Below are 22,538 nucleotides of genomic sequence, written 5' to 3'. Positions count from 1 at the left end.
TGTTTATTTATCATTTGAAAAGTCTGGTGTCTTTTGTTAATTGAAAACAGAGTTTGTAGAGAAACTGGTTTATAGCCCACAAAGAAAGATCTAAAAATATGATAATGGGGTGATTTACCATTGAAGCAACCCACGGTCCAGGTAATGCCTGGGGACTCCTCCTTGTGTGTTACAAATCATGTTGCCTGTACTTTTAAAAACACTAATAGCTAAACTTAGTTCTGCCTTTATCACCCCAAGAAATGGAATGAGTCCATTTACTGCACAGCTAGACTTCAGTGTTCCTACTTATTACGATACCTCGGCTGTAGCTGTGCTCCATTTGCATCCCCATCCACCACTGAACTGTATTTATTAAATATACATCATTATTTAATCTGCTTATCGGGATTCACTCCTGATCATTGCTTCGTGAGACATTGAAGTTGCATCCGCCCTCTGGATACTCATCTGACTTGGCGTGCAGGAAACACCACAAGGTGTTGTCAGCTGATAAGAGCGTTCGCCGTGCTTTAAAGGGCCGCGTTCAGGGAGGAATCCAAAGATTGTTGCCATGTATGAACGAGTCTTTCTAGCAGTTCCCAGCCCGAGGAGTCGGTGTGTTACTGCGCTGCCGAAAGCAAGAGAGTAAAGACTTGATATACAACATGCTGAAGTGTTAGAAGTTTCCAACGTACTTCTATCTACTGTGAATGAAATGCAGTATTCCATGTGCAGCCGGCCATTGTTGAACGTTAGTTGGACAGACTTGACTTCGATCGGAATCCTTTTTCTCCACCGGTAACTAAGAGGGCTTGCACGTCACATTACTTCCTCCTCGTCGGCTTGTAGAAACCGGTCTGAGTTGCAACCGTTTCCTGTCTCTGCTGAGAGCCCAATTAGCGCCGGGGTATTGATTTCTCTGCACGGCGTTGCATGTACTTTTCCAGGTGAGTCCCTACAGCTCGGGCGAGGAAGATACAATTATCCTTTCTAACAGATTCTCCGAGGCCACACAAAAGAGAGCCGAGCCGGGTAAATTGATGTCCTCAGGGCCGCACGGCTTGTGGGCATGAGCAGACCAAGTCGACCTCAGCTTGGCGACGTCTTAAAGATGCAACATCCAACTTTCTGATGTCGCTCCCCTTTAATTGCTATCGACAAACTTTTTCCCCTCTTCATTCTCGCTTTGGGCGATGAGACCTGCGGCCCATGACGAGACAATAATAAACATGCCATATCAATCTGGGTTCCAGTGACCATGTGCATATTAATGGGCAATTTGGTGCTTTTTTTTTAGACCCTTTGCAGTGGCCATTGTCAAGAGCTAGGTCGTTGTTCTCAAGCACAAGAATCCATAGCAACATCAATAATGGCAGAAATAAACAGTTAAACCAGATGGGCGTTGTTGTTTTTATTGTAATTTTCGTTGATTGTTGTTTCGGCTTTATGGATGTTGGTTATGATACGTCACAGTTGTTTTAAAGTATACTTCACGGCCAGATGGGTGGCAGGTTTTTGGACGTAATCTTGATTATTTGATCTTGATTATTTAAGCCAAACAATATAGAGCTTGCTTTATATATATTTTCTAAATGTTATAGTTTAATGATATAGCATTACATTGAGATTACAGATTTACATTACATATTGCTTCACATAATGTACATTTCTACAATATTAGATATCATTGACCTCATCGTTACCCTTTTATCACATTGACTTTCACCGGATTATTGTAATTGTTACACCTGTACAACAAAACCCTTGACAGTCATCACATGTGAACAGAGACCCGTGTCCTGCGCCTCCGAAGCTTTAATCCAAGGAGTTTGTGGAGTTTTATGGTTTGTGAAAGCATTTTTTGAGCAGATATTTAGTTTTAGGGATTTGTTAAATGCTTGGAAACCAGAGATAAACTTAATTTGTTTTTAGCTGGAAATGCTGTCGATCATTATTTTTGAGTTGTAAACAGACAGGATCCTTATAGTTTATGAAACTAAGAACCACATTTACTCATGTTTTCCCTTAGATCATCTACATAAGTAATAATTTCCAGTTCTTGCACCCGTGTGTCCTGTCAATAAACCGGCTTCCTCTCCTTTCCTATCGTCACACTGCAACTCACGTGGCTGGAAGACGTTCTCATTTTTCCTGTGAATGTATGTCATATCAACAATGTGAGTGACGCTAATCTGATAATCTGCACAATGCTATTTTTGCCACACACATGTTGCCTGAGAGGTCAGCAGCGTAGCGGGGTTCTTACTGGGTGGAATTGCTCGGAGGCAGAAGTTAATATCCAACTCGACAGAGACAAACGACTTTGCTTTGACCTTGCGCGCTTGCTGGCACAACAACGACTTTCCTAGGTGACGAGCACCGTAAATATCTGCAATTTAAAAGCAGTTTAAAATCGTGTATACTTGTACATATTTACATGATGTAATATCTAAGATTTGCTCACAATAATTAGCCCATTGTGTCTGTATGTTTCTCTGATGATATTTCTAGATATTTCACTACTTTTCTTCTTCTTGGCACCATTATAGCAGAATCTGATTTTCTAATCTAATCAAAACAATGACAAATGACTTATAACAGATCCACTCAGTATATCCTTTTTTTTGAAGCTATTTTGTAATACCTTGTGATAGTCGCGTCCAGTTTTGGTTATTCCTGTGTCAGATACTAATAGAAGAGAAATCTTTCAACGCCATAGTCAGAAAAAGGAAACGCTAATAATAACAGAAGCCACTTTTTGGGCCTTTCTATCATTTCTCCCAGCTGCAGTTGAATCGATTGTTCTGGAGTCTCTGCACTATCGAAGCAGCGATAGCGTTTCCTAAGCAAGCCCTGCAGGTTGCAAGTGGGAACAGGAGGAAGAGTTTCTGCTGGAGTTGACATCTAAACTGCGAAATGTAAGACGGGAATCCTGCAAGAATGTTCCATTTTCATCCCGTCAGTGGAATCCGCTCTCAGCCATAACGCTCATGGAGCACATTGTGCGAGCCAGTCCTCTGATATGCTGCTCACCTTCAAGTTGTTCCTGACTATATATAACAGGGTAAACATGCTGTAAGTGACTATTATGCCCTCGGTTATCAGAGCATTCCCCCCTCCCATGCCCACCACGCTGCTTTAGCACTTATTAAGGGCATGCTTGAAGCTCACCCACGCAGTTCACCTTCAGCCCATTCTCAGCAGGTAATGAGCTTGAGGGAAGAGACACCGACAGACACATCTTCTGCCACAGATCATTGAGGGGCGACCGTGGTGAATGCCAGGTGGCTTGTATTGATTTGACTGTAGAACGGCAGCAATGGTCAGAAGATCGACGTTTTTCAATTGCTAATTGACCGAACTGTGTTTGGACCCTTGAAGATTTCCCGCTGCTTTTTTGGATAGGTGTCTTTTTTCTTTCTTTCTCTTGGATGTCTTGAACTCAGTTAGCAACAGCACAGCAGCAACCTGATAGCATTAAGGCACCTACAGACGGTGCAATAGCAACAATCCCTCAGTTTTATTGCATTTCACATTGTGTGAGACGGGGCTAATAAAGTCTCGGTCGCAATCTGTGTCAAAGTGTACGAGTTTCTACCGCGGTGAAATTCAGCCTGACATTCCAAGGCTTTCCAGTCCTGTTACAATCTACCCTGGCAGTAGTCGACTGAAACGCAGTTCAAGAAACTGGAATTCCGCTCAAGTCGCATTCTGCTTTGAAGAACTGGGCTATTGGCAGACCGGCTTATCATTAGATGTGCCTGTCAGATTTTATTGGAACAAAAACTCAGACTTAACAGAAGAATTAAAGAATTTAAGCATAGCACATGATTGAGGAAGGAGGTTGCCAGCCTTGTAATGATACATAAATAACATAAGTTGTCTCCCACACTGGATTGGTGTTAATTGCAGGCGACATTTGGAGCTGATGCTTTTTTTCCCGACAGGCTTGGCTGTGGATAAGTTGAGGGGATGCCGACCGTACGGAGACGCCGCTCTCTCCTTTGTGCTGCCGTTGCCCAACCTACGCTCACGTGGAGAAGTGTTCCCAGTTGTTTATGTTGGTTTCTACATGTTGCAAGAGCGGCAGTCTCCGGGTCTCGAGAGACACGGCGGTCGTTCGTACGCAGAAAGACTTTCACGAGGAAGCGTGAGAGCAGCAGAAATGCTCCGCCGTGGGATTTACCTGTCAACTGCATTTTAGCACGTGCACTAACATCCGCGAGATGCTGCGATGGTAAAAACAAAGGCTGACATGCCTTCCTTTCCTGTGGTCTTTGGTCACTGACGACATCATGTATGTCAGCGCCTCCAGAGCTTGTTTAGAATAAACTTGCATTAATAGTGGATGGATTTTCTGCGTTTGAAAGGACTCTGTGTCTCTTTAAAATCCCATTTTGGACACATATTTGATATGTTAGCCAGCAGTTCCTTTAATGCTCAGTTCTTTACTTTAAATTAAAGAAGTCTTGTCAAATTGCAGCAATAGTTGCCATTTTCATCACTGTGTCTCTTCAGAAGTGCCGTGTGAAACATGTGAAGCTGTAACAATCTCAACTTAACGAGGAACACAATGTGGATCATAGCTCATTTTTAGACTGCCGTGTCTCGGCACAGAGCAGAGGTTTGGGGCTTTAACTAAGCACCATAACTCAATTCCAAACCGTCCGTCAACAGCACGGCACTTTTGGAAAATAGACCCGCAGGTAAACTGATTTCTCCCCTGACGATGCAAAAGAAGAAAAGCTGTCTCTGTCATTCCAACCATCTTGAAGTCGGGCGCAGACTTGAGGCTGATGTGTAACTTTTAATTGGAGAGACAGTGGTGGGAGGCGGAAGAGGAGGAAGGAAGGATCCCAGTGGATAGATGGGCGGCGCCCGCTGCCAGATGGCCAACCTGAGTTGACACACCACTTAATTTTTGGGCCGATGTTTTGTGTGTTTTATTTTACAAAGAGACGTTGGAGTCACATCTCAGATGCTGCAAAAATGCTGCTATTTTCACAGGACAGAATACAGACGAGGTGGAATACTCGATATTCTTTTGGAGGGTTTGAATTTAGGATGTCCCAGTTTTGACTGTTAATGTCTGTGTTGACATGTGCAGCAATAACTCTGCACTGCAGCCGTCTAAGCTCGGCGGTCCAGCTTTAAGCTTGTTAAGATCACAATTTCAAAGAAGCTAATGTCGACCTGAGCAGAGATTGAAGTCGCCGCCCTTCTCTCTCTGTTTGCTTCGTCAGCACTTTCTCTGTATTAGCGCTCATGTTGAGAGACTTGATCATCAAAACGCTCCCAACCTCAGATGTTGCCCCTTTTTAAATGATAAAATATAAAAAGATAGCACACCAAAAATCTACTTTTTAAATGGAAACAACACGTATTACTTATCTCACTAGCGGAAAGAAATGACATTCCTAAAAATGTTGTCTCAAAAGTTGCAGTGGTTGCATTAGCTTGTTTATACGAGACGGAGAGAGCTGTACTGTGGGCTTGTTGATACTCTGGGTCGTAAGAAAACAAGCAGTTGTGCAGCAGTGGCTGTCTTTGCCTTTTTATTCATTTGAATTGCAAAATCTGTTCCACGGGCTTCTACACAATGTGGCAGAGATGCATCTTCACAGGAGGTGTGTGTGTGTGTGTGTGTGTGTGTGTGTGTGTGTGTGTGTGTGTGTGTGTGTGTGTGTGTGTGTGTGTGTGTGTGTGTGTGTGTGTGTGTGTGTGTGTGTGTGTGTGTGTGTGTGTGTGTGTGTGTGTGTGTGTGTGTGGTTTCTGTGCGAGCCATCAGATAAGAGGCTGTAAAGGATCCCCTGGGCTTGCTCAACGGTTCGGTCGGCGTTGATTCCGTCTGTGCTCGTCTCACCTTTCTGTTTGCTGCAGTCAAGCCGCACTTTAGGAAAAAACTCATATTTGTGAATCTTCGTACCGACTTTTTTGTTTTGCAGCCTTGAATTTACATTTCTGTGTGCCGTGTTCTTTTATCTCAGTCACTCACTCAGATTTAGTAAATGTGCTGTCATGTCTGAGTGAAGCCATAAGGAACATTAATGTAAAAGTCGCCTATAGGCTTTTGTCTGAATGACAAAAAGCTGTCACTTTCTGAGATGGATGAAGCCAGCAGTGTTATTTATTCCCTTTCTGAAGTGGATTTAATTCATGGGAGATGCAGTTTAAATATATTACCATACGACTCTAGAGACGTGCACATCTTTTAAATGTCCTGCCCTTTTCGGGGTTCCTCGGCTCGGGATTTAGAATTTATTTTAACAAATACAGTTTCACATTTCATCAAATTATGCTCTTTGCAATTATAGATTAATTGTCACATTTGGTGCATAAAGGTATCTGATGGCTGTCCAGCGACGACGGCTCCAGTGTTGGAAGAAAGTGCACGAGCCGTGTAGGGGAGACAAGATATGTTACACTTACGATTAACTGTGGTTTAAGCAGTATCTGCCTTGGAAAAGGAGGTTTTCAGTTTAAATCTGAAATGTGTAAACATCTGTTTCCTGAGGCCCCTCCCTCTCTTTCTCCACCAGCCTCTTCAGGCATGTCTATGTTTTTCTCCATTTCACACCTCTTTCACACTGCATATTCATTCATTACTACTATTGCCTTCGCGGTACCCCCCCGGCCCCCAACCTCAAACCCCTTGATGTCGAAATTCAATTTGTTCTATATATGTTTCATTTCTACTCGGATTTAGATTTATTTCACGTGTGCTGCTTTTAATTAACTCTACGGATACGCGACAAGAGGAGAGAAAGGGAAGGAGAGCGATAGAGACGGAGAGATACAAAAATAAAAAAACTCCTCACATCCGCCAATGAGTTACACCAGCAATCATTTACCACTTAGACAGTAGTGCAGAAGCCCGCCGTTCGTTGCCCTGGCAACCGGTGCCTTGGTGATTGATTCCTTGCCAGTGTGGCATCGCTGCGGGGAATAGAGCGCATGACCTTAGCGTGCCCGCTACATCTTTCTAATTAAAATGGGATTACAGAGTCATCACCGTTGTATGTTCAAACAAATGCAAGGCTGTGAAGGAAATCAATGTGACTATATGTTAGGGCTGTTAAATACAACTATGGATAAACAAATGTTAGCACGCTCAATGTACTGATATGCACACTGACGTTCCATTCTTCACGTCGGGGTTGGAGCGAGTGACGGCAGCAGTGCATCCCTCCATCCAGGACCGGAGCCGGATCGACGGTGCGTGAATCCCGTTATGCAGCACAAATCACCAGACACAACAATTAGTCTGTTTGTTGCCGTCTGCTAATTAGAAAATATTCCTCAAATTGGAGCTTAATGTACATCTTAAATGAACAACTGGTTTCTTAATGTAATTGGATTAGACGAGTCAATCATAGTTGCTGTTGTTTTTCAGACTGGCGTTTATTGAGATGCTAAATATTCTCCCATGCACACAGTTGAGACTTGATTGCTTCCCATTTTACAATGGCTGCTTACACTCGCACCACGGGGATACTGGAGCTCCCCGATGTTATACTTCAAAACATGCGCTGGTATACATCTGAATGAGAAATTAGTGGAGGATGCACAGGGTGCTTTTTGCAGGGATAGGGGAATAACCAGTATTGTGACACAGTGTAGTGGCCTTTCACTTTTATATAATAACGACTATTTTGGTTTCGGCTTGTGCTGCCGTTGCTTTTTCTTGACAACCACCACGATTTAACACATCGCCTTGCTGGTGGCATACTGTTCGAGGCCGACGACACTACAACAACAAAGTGACTTTCTTCAAGAGAATTGTGTACTCGATCCACGTTTCGTAAGAGGCTCTCGAAAGCTGAAGCGTCAACGGCTAGAAGACGGCAGAGCACGCCGGTGAGCGACGCACGGAGCAAAGGAAAACGACGTACAGTCAGTGGCGGCTGGTGACATTTGGGGGGGCGCAGTTGGGCGACGCGGTTTAAATAGCACTCAATAATGAAAAGAAAAGAGGTTTTGAGTAGAATATTGTAAAAAACAAAGCTTTATTTCAAGAACACAGCGTGCTCAACACTGTCCAAGAACAACTATCAACACACTGTAACTTTGGGCATGAGAGGTTCAGAGCAGCTTTAAGGAACATTGGGTTGGGTTTCAGAGGTTTGCAAAATAAAAGCGTTTCACCCTCACATGAAAGAGGTTCAGAGCAGAATAGAGTCAGAAAGAGATCACATGTTACATTGGGTGACAGAGTAGCCCCACTACTGTAAAGACAAGTAGCCTCCTCTCTTTAAAGTTGGCAAACTTCTCCATAACTCTCTGGTTAAAGTCAATCATGTCTGTAACCAGCCTGTTTCCATTATTCTTGAGGGAATGTGTCTGTTTTTCAGAACTTCTTCGTTGTGTTTTCGATGCCAGTTCGGTCTCCTTCTGCTGCTCTGCTCTGCAAACAGGGTTAGCTTCATGCTGTTAGCTAGTTAGCTTCATGCTCTTAGCTAGATAACTGCGGCACGATTCATGCTTTACACTTGTCTGCAGCTCTTTAGATCCCTCACCCCGTTGTAGTCCAGAGAGTTTCAGTCCCAGGATTTTGGAATAACAGACAGGGGAAACTAAACAGCGCATTACTCACTGAGCTCCAGCTGACAGCTCCGTTAGCAACCTGCTCGCGTAGCTCCGTGGAGCTCTCTGGCTGAGGGAACGATACCGGTCTCTGATTGGCCGAATAGTCCAGTCACGTGAAATAAGAAACGATGTCATTGGCCAGGGCGCACATTTTTGCGCCCCAAGATTCACGTTTCATCCGCCAATGAGAAGCCGTCCTTGCCTAAACGACCGTGAAATGTTTACTCGCTGCCGCACACACACGTTGGGCCGGCGCCCCGAAAATGGGGCGGGGCTTCTCTCCGTGATGATGAGTGGCGATATATTATTTATGTCTCATTTAACTTAAGTGGTTGTTGACAGGGGCTTACGGTCTCCCACACACATTTAGCGCGTCAACACGGTATATTTACTATATAAATGATTTGGTATATAATGTTTTTTGACAGGATATATAATATTTTTGTCTTCTTCTTTTTTTTTCTCCATCTCAACATTTTAAGAGGGGCGGCGCCCTAGCGCCCTCTATGGACGCAGCGCCACTGCGTACAGTCCTCCGTTTTCAGATTTCAATCACGACAACGCCGTTAGCAAGGGGCAACATATCGTGCCTTGGACCCGTTCCCAAGTGAAGCTCTTTGGCACCGGCTGTGTGGGATGTCATTACAGCGAAGGTAATAATAGACCAGGGCATTTATAATGTGACGCTTTTTACGCGCCCGTGAAGGAGCACCTGAGAGGGCTGGCAAATGAAAAGGGGAAAATTCCTGTTCGGTTGTAAACAATGGAAAGCCTATTAGTGGCTGATGTGTCATGTGACTGAAACCGATATTCAATTTCTCATTTCACCCCTATAGAAAGACCGGGTGCGGCCCGTACCTCTACTATATCATCGTCTGACGCAGAGGTGTTTACAGGGCTCTCTGGGTAACAAAGTACTCTCTGAAATGAAAGTGCAGTTCCAGCCTTATGAAACGGAGTGCCGAGATTAGGCATAAATCAATTCGCTCTTGTTTCGCCCTCTCGATCTTTACTCGGTATGGGTGCCAGGCTTTTGTGTTCCCAGCAAACGTGTTTTCTTTTCTCTTCGCCGGGAAAGAAATACGACAACATGAAGCCCTGTCCATTTTTCCCATTTCCCTTTTTTTAAATTGTTTAAATTGAAAAACACGTGTGTTTGTGTGAATGCCATTCAGCACATCATGTGCTTCATTCTGTGGAGTTCATGCTTGCACATGGCTCTGATTTACATTCGGTTCAGACCTATTTCAATGCAAATCCACCGGATAATTGAAGGTGTGAGCGTAGCTGCGGGTCGCTGTTGTCACGTCAGGCCGAAGTAGAAGCGTAGTTCTGTCCGTCTGCAGGCGCCAAGGCCCGCTGAGCACAGCAACAGAGGACATCCGGTCCACCTGACAAACGAGACGTATCTAAAAGACAAACGATAACTTTAAATCCCGCTCTGCCGGTTCGGCCTCGTCTCTGGCCGTGTGCTTCTGACCCGTCCACTTTGGCAAACCCGTGCCATCTCATGTGCCATGCGGCGCCGCCCTGTGACGCACCACAGGCTGAAGATTTACTCCAGCAACCATTGAGAGCAATAATGACCCCTGCTGCTACAAAAGGGGGGTGATACAATGACTCAGCATCCTGCTGAGAGATGAAGACGAGGCAAACGGTTCCAGCCGAACCTCAACGAAGAAGATGGAGAGTGCGATCCACAAACTATTGTCATTCAACCGGATGCAGATTTCCACAGGAACAGCAGCTCAACCTCCAATCTGCCCATCAGAGCCGTCAGGTGGAACAACACCAATCCCAGATATAAATGAGTTTGATGTTTCTAGGCCAAATAAATGATACAAAATATTATTATACTTATTTATCAATATCTTAGACATAGTGATCTAAATTTTAAACTAATATCTAACAGTGCTTCTCAAACTGAGCTTTTGAGCATCACAACATGCATAACTAGAACGGGCACTCGGTAGAGCGCATACCTTTGCATATCACAAGATTGGGCATTGAATTATGAACATGTTGGCATTAGTTGCATGCCAATTGGATATAAATTGACCGTGCTATGGTAAAAAGAAGATGTTGACCTTTTCATGACCTTGACCTTTGACCCGATCGATCCCAAAGTCTAATCAAATGGTCCACGGATAATAACCAATCATCCCACCAAATTTCATGCGATTCGGTTTACAACTTTTTTTGTTACGCGAATAACACGCATACAAATAAATAAATAAATACACGGCGATCAAAACATTACCTTCCGCATTTTCAATGCGAAGGTAATAATTAAATAATGTGTGACTGATTGTATTTCAATGTAATCTTTTCCATTTATTCAATTGAATTGTAGAAACCCTGAGATTAAGATTTAAGGGGTTAATATAAAAATTTTAAGTTTTGGTTGGCGTCTAAAATGGAAACTTCTGTTAAATTCTCTTCGTTAAACTAATGTTGGCTTATAATGTCGGCTTAGTGCCATCATTCTTACATACTAATGTATGGGTTTATAAGTCATAATTGAATTATTTATAATCGTTGTATATTGTGATATTCATTCATTATTAAATCTGCTACCAGCAACAACGCTACATATGTGGTTTAAAAGCCAGTAGGATTGCACATTTCTATGAAGGAGGACCACAGTGGGCACTTTATTTCTTTTTCTCCCTTCCTTTTGGGGCGTGTGTTAAAAGTCACACATGCGTGTGCGTGATTGGTGTCGGGTTTGCTCTCCTCTTGAGCGGAGAAGAAAACCATCTGGGATTGTATTTGTGTTAAGCAAAGTGCAACGACTTTCCCTTCTCTCATACACACAGGCGCCTGGCATCATGGAGGGACTAATGTGGAATCTAAATCTGGACCTTGTTGATAGAGAATGGCAGGTCACACTATTTGGCATGTGATTCTCACAAACCCTTGTGCAGGAAATGGTGCTAATAGATAATTGCTATCTTAATAGGAGATGAGATGTTGTGTGATATTGCACTCGGAGCCAGTGAAAATACAACCTCCGTGTCATTTTCTTCCGTTTCAGGTGGAGGCACTGAACAATACGTTAATTAGTCTTTTTCTTCATATATTTTACTTTTATAATCAAATATTCCTCCTATTGCTTCTGTTTTTTTTCCATTTGAAAATGACATGATAATGCAGAGACTGTATAACACCTTTAAAATTAGAGGTGCCACTAAGAACTTGCCTTTGTTTAGATAGATAGATAGATATATACTTTATTAATCCCCAAGGGGAAATTTGTCGTGACAGTAGCAGCAACACACAAGAATAAAAACAAAACACAAAATATAAGAAACAGGGATGAAAGATATAGAAGTATACAAGTAAAATAAAAGTAAACATTTTACTTTTACATTACGCTGCGTAAATACATATCAATTTATGTGAAAAGCCTTCCTCGTGAGCCGTTGTTTGTGGATTGCAACGATGTGCGTGCCATGCTCACACACACACACACACACACACACACACACACACACACACACACACACACACACACACACACGTTTCCTCTCATAGACACAAGCACTCATCATAACTGTTGGCTGTGGACTCACACCCTCCCCATCCCCCTTCGCCTCCTCCTCATCCTACTGATTGGAGTTGTCAGGAGTCGGAGGGTCACAGTAGAGGATGTCAATAGGCCTCATTCGCAGACACGGAGAAGCACACGTATAATCGCACAGAGACACACACACACACACACACACAAAGTAAAGCAATGAAGGAGAGAAGCGGGGAAGGAAATGACAGACAGGCAGTAAAGCAGTCCTATCTTAAGTGTGTTTAAACACCCCCCACAATCCCCCCAGTCCGCCAACAGCTGTGCATCAGCTCGCTCTCCCACTCACTGCAGCCACACACAGCGATGCCAGCAAGGAGCATACCATTTATATTCATTATTCACCAATCAACAGCCTTGATTTCAGTGATTGGATGTACCCTCTCCCACCTCCTGGCTCCTCCCTCGCTTTTCCTCCATCCCACGGGAGGACTCACCGTCCCCTCTCAGCTTCTGGAGCTGATAGTTCTGTTTGTGTGCGTGCGTGTTTCTTTTATGCACGATAAATGGTGCTTGGTGTGGCAATCGCAAGGCGTTTGGGGTGCGAGCGGAGAGCAGATGGATTTGTTTGGCACCCATCCTTAAAAGAAGAGGAAAGGAGGCAGGAAACGGCTGCAGGAATTCTCAAGGACTTTTTACACAACATGAATTAATGTATTTGTTTTGTCTTACTTTTTTACTATTTTGTCCTCCTTTCTACATGTGCAGATTGTGAGTCAGTAGCATATAACCCCTTGTGCTCTGCCGTAGTACCATGATGCATTCTGACTAATACACGCTTTCCAACTAATACAGCCCTGTCAAAAGAAAAAATTGCAAGGATAAAAATGGAAAGCAAAATGTCTTTAATAGTCTTAATATAGTTATTAAATATACTCCCCAGACACATTTGGAGACTCATCACTTTAGAAGGACCCCAGAAAGGTGATTACATCGGATTTTTACAATTAAAATCCTGATGAGACATTTTTGTCCCGCCTTTTCGACCCACTTCCTACCCCACAGGTTTATTACTAACATTACAGGTAACTGGTGAAACGACAAACACGCAGGATCTCAGGAACAACATGCTCATCGGAAACAAAGTGCAGCCGAGCCCAGCTAAGAAGTAAAAGAAATGTTTGTCTGACGAGGCACGGGCTCGGCTATCTTTATCTCCAACTATAAGCCGAGAGAACCACACGCAGAACCTCACAGGCAGTCTGCTCTCAAATTGTTTTGGGCACCTGTCATCCTCTATTATAATTAGCAAGTGGACGTCTAAATAATTGCCATCAGGCTACGGCTGATGTATCAGTGTTGGTAGCCAGAGCCCCAGCCCTTGTCTTTTAGCTCTCGTATTATTTAAAGGGCCGGCGCGCCTTCACAAAGCAGTGCCCTTAGCAAACTTAAGCTGTGTGTTCAGTCAGTGACGGCATCTGGAGCGCCAAAAAAGAATAAGTAATTCACTTGACACAAGAGGCTTTGGTGTTGGCTTCACCGTTTGTTTTGTCCACACTTGTCCCTGACACACACACACACACACACACAGATGCGAGCACATACAGGCAGCATTTGATCATTATTGTGACCCTGCCAGGAGAGAGGGAGGTAACGCTCTTGTCCCAGTAGGGATTGGGCATGGTTATAAAAGTAAATGAGGCAGATGGGTCTGTTTTGAAATGTGGTGTGAAACAAATTAAAAGGCTCCTTTGAGGAATAAAGATAGTGGAAGCGCTTGTTAAGTTGAAGGACTTTGCTGGCACAGCTACAGTAAGAATACTATTGAATAAATGCACAGTAATAATTAAAATCGACATGCTTTTTACCAACCTTCAATTTGATATGGCCAAAGAAAGGACCATAAATCTGTAACGTATACCCCGAAGTCCTGAAGGCTGATGGATACTTGATCTGTAATAGAATGTACAGCAGCATGTGCATCTGTATGGAGACATCAGTCTGATGCTCAAAAGGTTCAGTGCCATCATCGTGTGTGTGTCACTGTCCCTCGACCGAGAATAAGCTATAAGGAGCTGTGCTCCAGGGCCGAGAGAGAGAGCTATCCCGAAGTGTATCGCCAGCTGTAGCGTGACGACTTGACTCACACGCGGCGTTCTTTCTCCCTCTTTTCCCCTGATTGGACTGATGCGGTGTGGAGATGTGTGTCCGGACTTCACACACACACGAAAAGCATATTCACAAAGAGCTGCTGCTCTCGGGAAGACCACAGGTCACCGGGCTCGTCACCACCGACCTCCTCCTCCGGGGGCGCTGAAGCTGGTCGGAGCTGTGCCTAAATTACCAAGTCAATGACGGTCAGTTTAATCCAACAACTGCTGACACTAACACACACACACACACACACTTCCCCCTTACTCTCTGATGTTCTAACTATTTCATGCTCACAGCCTTTGTGGTGTGTGTGTGTGTGTGTGTGTGTGTGTGTCTCTAATCTGTCTCACAAGTCCTGAAAAGCCCCCTTATGGAGAGGCATTATTATAGCATTGCTCAGCGTGAAGAGGTGTCTAATGAAATCATTTCATGTACTAAAACGGACAGGATGGAGTTCTTCTGTTTGACTTTGACTCTCAGTGAGAACTGGACTGCTGTGCTAAACAAGCAACTCTACTTACCACACACACACACACACACACACACACTCGTGTTCAGGCAAGATTTAGTGTCAAAACAGACAAAACTAGAATGGGCACTCGGTAGAGCGCATACCTTCACATATCACAAGATTGGGCATTGCATTATGAACATTTTGGCATTAGTTGCATGCCAATTGGATAAAAATTGACCGTGCTATGGTAAAAAGAAGATTTTGACCCGATTGATCCCAAAATCTAATCAAATGGTCCCCGGATAATAACCAAACATCCCACCAAATTGCATGCGATTCAAGAAGATTTTGACCTTTTCATGACCTTGACCTTTGACCCGATCGATCCCAAAATCTAATCAAATGGTCCCCGGATAATAACCAATCATCCCACCAAATTTCATGCGATTCGGTTTAATACTTTTTGAGTTAGGCGAATAACACGCATACAAATAAATATGCGGCGATCAAAACATAACCTTCCGCATTTTCAATGCGAAGGTAAAAATCTTAAATCTGCATCTCTCCTCTGGCTTCGTTGTGTTGGGGGTCGTTGCGGCTCAGTGACTTCCTGGCCCCGCCTTTTTCTGTGCGGTCAATTTTCCTCGACGCCTGCTCAGCAAGCCCTCTCCGTGGTGCTGACAGACGGGGAGAAAAACTGTCCGGTGCTGTCCGTGGTGCTATCATCACTGGTCCTATTTCAGCTCGTCGGTCCTTGCTGAGCTACAGCTGACTGTTTCCTCATCGGTTTCCAGCGGGGCGCACGCCATCTGCAGTGCTAACGCTGCTGCTTTGAGCCCCGGTGCGGTCTGAGCTGCCCGCTAACCGCCAACTGCAAGCCGATCCAATGTAAGAATATAAGCAGCTAACCGGCACTCTGGATCCGCTTTTTCTCCGGATGCTCAGGAGCAACTTTTTTCCCCATCTCCATCTCATTTCCTGCCAGTTTAAATGTGTATCGGGGAGAAAGTGTGTCATAGCTCTGGTTTGTCTTTGTGCAGGCACACGTGAGTCGCAGTGTGGTGATTCACTTCGCGTTGCATCATGGGACGTGTCACGGGCGATCTCGTGGCGCCCTGCAATTTGCTTTGACCACATTTTTCGCCGTCTGCTCTGAGCAGGTGTGGAGTGCATGCTGCACTCGGACACCACTGCTTTTTCTTGATTGAATTGCAGTTTACGTACTTCTTCAAATCCTGATCTAACTTGCATTATTCATATCTAACCATCTATATTTATTTCAAAGAAAGCCCGTAAGCAGGGGTTAAGCTTGATGTCTTATTACACTACCGTTCAAAACAACATAGCTCTGCAGGTATGGCTCTTGTGAAGTAGGGTTCACTTTGTTCTACTTTAGTGAGGTTGCATATAAAGATACGAGGGCTTGTCTAAGAATAGTCAACTTACAAGGAATAAAAAGATAGTATAAGAGTTATAGATATCTGGAAACCAAAAATGAAGGTGGTATAATCATTTTGATCATAATTAACTCTTTTCTTCTTCAACATTCCTATTCTTCTAATATTCTGCTTTCCATTAACGGGCCTCTGCTGCTGGCATGACGGCTCTCAACACACATTTCATTCCTACACCTCCGTCTCCCGCATGCAAACGCTTCAACGTGTCCCTCGGTTCACATCGCCGCGACGAGGGAGCTTTTCCAAGATGACGCATCTCGGCACTCAACAAATGAATTGGCACGCGGTGCGAGACCCCAGAGCGTCGGCGCGTACGAGAGCACTGGGTTCGGTGCTTCAGCGGGTTGCAGACCTTGGCTGAGGGCCGATGGTATTTAAAGGCTCCGATCAGCACTTTCCAAATTAGACGTGAAATGTTAAGCACGAGGGACTCGACGTTAATATGATGCTTGTGGAGACCCCTGACCTCCGGCCGAGGGCGACGCGTCCTTAAAGCATAATTGTTCTCACCTTGAGTGCTGGTACAACAGAAGGAGCAAAGGAAGTCGAGGGAGGAGCAGACTTGGAACATGTACGAGTTTCCTTTCGCTTTCGTACATTTGTTCTCTTTGGCAAGAGGTTGAAACGATCTGCCTCTCACCTTCGCTCGCCCTCGGAGTGTGTTTTTTTTTCGATAGCCACAGGAGGAATATATTGGATTGCAACCATTCGAGGGATACACCAAATTAGTCAATTTTTCACTTATCAAATGTTGGAAGTCTGATTTGAGCGGCTGCCAGATTTCTGTGTCTCACGTTGTCTGAAATAGATTTTTTCTTTCCCAGCTCCTGAAGCTCACAGTGTTTGGCTCCATCCCAAGATGAACCCAGATAAAGATGTTATGAGACGGTGCAGACGAGTCCTCTCCAGTGTGCAGCCCCAGTTATGTCGAGAGCTCTCTTTGCTATGCGCGTACTTGTCCATCACACATGTTCTCCATTTCCTGGCATTCGTGTCATGTGACTAATCGAGTACACGTTCAATCATTTGTTTATTTTTACAACAAAGTTCCCTCCGAACTCGTGCAAATCAATGTTTTTCATCTGAACGTCAACATTTAGGCAAGTGAAAAATTATAAACTCGTCAAAACTCACGTGGGCATAATTAATAACCTGCCGTTTGCGCGTCTTCTGTTCCTCCAGCTGCACGAGCTCACGCCGAGCGCGCTCCCTCAGCAGATGGTTATCATCACTTGCAAAACCATCAAAGGGGAGAATGTTGATTTGTACATGAGTCACATCCTTCCTGCTATTACAGTATGTTGCAAGATGACAGTTACCCCGGAAGGGGCCCAAGTCATGAGCAGAGGAGACACAGAAGTAGGTCAGCTTCTAGGCGTTTGTTACATCATGCATATTCATAAACAGCACCCAGTTGTTGCAGAGTGAAGTCGCTCAGCGCAGACTGTTCATTCTGTTCATTGGGCCCCTCGTTCTCTGTTCACATGTTCAATAGTAATTACGCTATGGTAATACGAGCGATTGGCTCTGCTGCATTTCCATGCGTTTGTGCCGCTGTGACATGAATTGTATGCCGTTGTAATCACACGTGAACACCTCTTTATTCAGTGAGTCATGCATTACATTGGGTCTAAAACATCAGATTTAGACATTTGAGAGATATGAGAATTAAATGAGAATATCCCAGTCAGCAGTTGGTGATCTTAGCACAAAGACTGGGAGCTGAGGCTCTGCTCAAAGGTAGAGGGGGTGTTACAGGGAGTTATGTGCCAGACGATATCTTGGCCGAGAGCGGCGACTCTGCTGGTTCCCTGGCAACTTAATGATGACGACAAGAATCCAGCAAGTCTCCTCTCCCAGCCAAGGAATTGGTCGGCGTGACACCCTGTAAAACCACAATGTGCCGTTTGTACACCGTGATATTTCACGATTAAATAAATGTAAAACACCAGATGTGCTGTGCGGTTCCTTCCTTTCAGACACAACCAGGCTAGCTGTTTCCCAGTTTGCACTCATCAGCTAGAGTTCACTAACCAGCTGCTGCTAGTCGCTCCATGTTGATGACAGGTGGTATTCATCTCCTCTCTAACTCTTGGCAAGAAAGCACAGATAAGAATATTCAATTAACAATGGTATAAAAGAGAGAAAAGTAGCAAATCTAAACATGTGAAGCTGAGGTGTGGAATGCTTTTTGGTGATTTGATAACATGGTGATTGTGGAGTGAATGGACCTATTCTTAATTTCAGTGCATCTTCGCCGTGGTGCTGCGCTTGTCCTTCAATTACTGTGGATATAAAATGATGTTGCAGGAGAGTGTGGGAGCCGAAACACAAACCGAGTCAGGCTGTGAATTGCACTGATGGTTAACAACATGATGCTAGTTCTGCCAGCTTCTGTTATTCACTCAACACTAATATAATCACACTCCCAACACAAATATGATGCAGGGGGCTAGATTGACCTCTTCCTAACTCCCAGCAGCCACTGCTGCAGTTTCATACGTGGTGGGAGAAAGGGAGGCACATAAGGAAACTGAAGAGTAACTCTGTATTTCAATTGAACGTTGTTGTTTTTGTACCATTCTCTGTTTTTAAACACGTTCTATTTACGATTAAAATGCAAACATTTATCTTTTTCTTCCGGCAAGTAAGGCCAGAATGTTCTCTTATTGCATTTGTTAAATAGCTTCTTTGAAAAACAAATGGGGTAATTAGCACCTCTGGGCCGTCGTGTGTGCTGCTTGCAGGTGGCTATTAATGCAATAGGCAGCCCTGGTGACAGTATCTGGAAGGCCTCTTGTTTGTTGTTACTTACCACCTGCCATAAACATTTAATTACAGGAATCCTGAACCTATATTTATCCCTCTCATCTCTGCAGTCGGAACGTGTTCGCCAATTGAGGAGAGAACGGAGGGAACGGAGAAAATGGAGCCAGAGAGAGAGAGAGAGAGAGGAAGGTGGGGGTGACGGAGAGACTCTGAGGAGCTCATGCTGGAAATATTGGAGATGAGAATGTTCACATCGAAATGAAAAGTAAAACAAGGGGCTGATGTATGGGGGGAGATTTAAAAGAGGTGTTGAAGGAAAGTGGATAGGATCCAACATGGACTCTTGAGCTCACTGCCGGGATTTATTTTAAAGAGCCGGTTTTACAGAACACGAAGCAAACTCCTACATGCGCCAGATAGTCGACGCAATCTCGCTAAAGGTTCTCCGTGAGCGGCCTCGCCGCATCGCCCTCGTTCCGTTAGGCATCGCACGCGCGCCCGCGCTCATTCCACGGACTCGCGGGCTTCTTTTCTTGGAGTTGCAGAAAATGGCCTTGCTTATTGATTTGTTTCGCATGTAAACAGAGCATCTCTGGTCTCCGGCTCAAGGTGTGTTTGCACAGAAGACTTCCGACAGAAGATGGCATACATACCGTACGGCGCATTCCTCGTCTTCTATTTCTGTGCACGGCCTCTTGTGATTTAAAAGCCCTCTTGATGGCGTCTTGTACAGTACATTTTGCGGACTGGTCAATTTAGCTTCACCGTGAATCATCTCCTACATTTTCTATATGAATATCCTCTTCATTATAGAGGTACTTTTTAGTTTAATGAAAGTCACTCATTTTTATGCACCACAATAAATATTTTTTAGGATGCGGTTATTGAAGCGAACCATTATGTTGATTAGGTTTAAAAGACGTAGCATGAGCCCATTAAAAAAACGAGTTTAAGCAGTTAATTTATGCTGGCTGGGATTGTCACGGCACGGCACCCATTGACCGTGTGACCGTATCTCGGCACTCATCAGACCAGAAGAGAGAGCTCTTCTTGCTATACTAGACATGGGCCCCGGGTAATGTCGGCCCGACTGGTGCACGGGCCTTTCCAGAGGCTTCACTCGCCCCGTGCTCCCTGCTTCTGTACGCCCGGCTTCTTTCTCAGTTCTCTCCTTCCTCTGCTCCCTCTTTACCGTCGCCACTCTCTCCATACACGACGAGGTTCCGGCAAGGGGTCCAATGTCACCCACTTGGGATTCTGCATCTCTTTTTGTCATCGCTGAGCCTCACGATTGGTGTGTGTGAGAGAGAGAGAGAGACGGAGAGAAATAGGGCAGGATATGGAAGATGAGTATGCAAGAGAGACCATTTTTTTGTGTATATCTGAGGTTTTCTGCGGGAGTTTAAGGAATCAGGGTTGGGTTAGGGACACAGCTTCCCTTCTTGGTGCTATACAAATAGCCAATGACAGCATGGCAAATCCCATCCTTTGTTCAGGTGTAATCCTCCAATGAAAACCATGAGGTCCACACCCTTCACCTGGGATAGGAATCCGTTTGCTCTCTTGAAGAGGGATCCATAACAGACAAACCGTGACATCATCAGATGTCATTTGAAGAAACCGAGTTGTAGCTTATGATGATGTAAAATAGTAAGGGGGCAAACCCTCAAATTGAAGAGGATGGAAGCAGCACATGTTTTGACTTAAAGCTTCACTATAACATTTCTATTAATCCCATTTGATTGAATGGCAACATTTATATGAGTTAATGGAGTTTCTTGTAGTTACAAACCCACAGAGAATGATCGGCTCTGCAGTTCCTCTCAGCTTAGCAGAGTGTTACGTGTCATTCATCTCATTGTTTTGGTTTTATTGTCTAAAAAACCCTCTTTTCCACCACATTTCCAGCAGCGTCAGGAGGCTCAGTTAAAAAGCCCTGAACAACTGGAACTACACACTCCTTTACCTGGCCAGTGCTAAATGACAGAGACAAAGTTAGCAACGAGTAAAGCCGGTGGAGCATTTAGCTGCTAAAGAGACCAACATTTCCCTCAGGGGTTGTTTAAAACCAAAATGGAGCTAACAGGAAAGTAAATAATGTCAATTCAGCAAGAGAAATATGCAAACAGGAGGTTAGTGCATATTGACTTGCACATAATAACTTTCAGGTCTTATGTTTAATTTTACCTTGTGTGACAAAGAGAGGCAAACATATCATCGCTGTGGCAACCTTTCCTGTTTGCACACACACTCTTATTTTCATTTCTTTCTTGGTAAACACAGTTGTCTGGTGTGAAGAGGCTAATAAGCCTGCGGGACTTTCGGCAGTTTCCACACCTGGAAATAGCATTTTTTTTCTGTGTATATGCAACTCTGCTCCTCGCCCAGTCCGAGCTCTCACGGCCTATTCTTAGTGCCCACTGTTTGGCAGCTGTTGAGATGCAACAACTCCACCGTGTTAATTTGTGCGACCTTTTGTTTTGTCTAGCTGCAGAGTGGGAGGCTACCGATCTGAAGAAAGTAGAAGAAGCCTATGAGACGGTCAACATGGAAATAAGGTAAACGGCAAAGAAAAACGAAGTAGAGATTAGCGCCCATTGCCACATATTTGCGGCTAAATCAACATGTTACACTTTGTGTGGACTATGCATTTACTCCTCACATTTCTGTTTGTAACTGGGCCTTAAAATAGACTCCATCCGGTTGTGCTTCAGCACTCAGGAAAGCTGCACTAATGAATTCATACTGTCATACCTAAGGCTAATTTTAATGAAGAAAAACAAATGCTATTGGTTGCCTACTGTGCTCTGCTGGGTAGGCCTATTTTAACCTATGTTAAACTTAAGAGGAGTGTCTTCCTGGGTCTGAATTGTCCACATTTCTTTGTAGCATTTTAAAGACAGACATGGCACAAATTATTGTGGTAAACGCTGTAATTATGTTTTTTTTATTGTAAAAAAAAAAAGGAACACCTGTCATAACAAATTAGCTACGCTCGTGTATTTCCATGGAGCAAAATTGGGTCAGAATGCCTGTGACATGCTTTTTCTCCTTCAGATGTTTTCTCAGAGCTCTGAGCCAGCCAGCAATAGCTGATAAGTAGCTACTGTGGCCCTTAGGCCTGCACACTGTTCATTACAGTAGGCGGAGAGGAGAGCCAACCACAGAGATGGCTGTTACCGAAAGGTCAAGATCTTTCCCCCCCTAAACAAACGCCTGCATGAAGAGGAAAAAAGGGAAAATAAGTTGGCATGACCTCAGTTTCTCTATTTCTTTGTACACACTGCTCCCGGACATTTTCCTCACATTCTAAATGTGTGTTGGAGAGGATCCCCCGTGTTCTGTTCAGGCCATGCCCTTTAATAGTATGCAGCGCTTCTGCATTTCATACCTTTTGGAATTAGCATGAAATTAAAGTGTCTTCCTTATTAGTCCACTCCTTTTATTCCTAAAAGGGTAATTTCCACAAAAATGGACTCTATGCATGAATGTTATGACCCCTGCCCTGCAGAGAATTGCATGCACACACAGTTACGCAACCTGCATTGCTTTTCTGACCCTGAATCATCCCCCGATGCCACCCTCCCTTATCAACCTCAAGCAAAACAATCACCTG

At 44.2% G+C, this 22,538-nt stretch overlaps 1 protein-coding gene across 3 annotated transcripts in view; it reads left to right on the top strand.

The window, feature by feature from the left end:
* LOC130211694 (glucosidase 2 subunit beta-like) overlaps positions 1-22,538 on the top strand; it is a 97,704-nt gene that overhangs the window by 46,957 nt on the left and 28,209 nt on the right. For 2 of the 3 annotated variants that reach the window (XR_008835145.1, XM_056442637.1), the window contains exon 11: positions 21,411-21,480. Coding sequence is in view for 2 of the 3 variants with exons in the window: in XM_056442637.1 (XP_056298612.1) it covers positions 21,411-21,480 (70 nt within the window). In the remaining variant the exon portion in view is untranslated. Of the gene's footprint in view, positions 1-3,929; positions 4,330-21,410; positions 21,481-22,538 lie in introns of those variants that run through there. The other variant, XM_056442639.1, reaches the window with a different exon arrangement.

The sequence above is a fragment of the Pseudoliparis swirei genome, chromosome 21, assembly GCF_029220125.1.
Source record: "Pseudoliparis swirei isolate HS2019 ecotype Mariana Trench chromosome 21, NWPU_hadal_v1, whole genome shotgun sequence".
Classification (NCBI taxonomy): Eukaryota; Metazoa; Chordata; class Actinopteri; order Perciformes; family Liparidae; genus Pseudoliparis; species Pseudoliparis swirei.
This window is presented reverse-complemented; position numbering and strand designations above follow the sequence as displayed.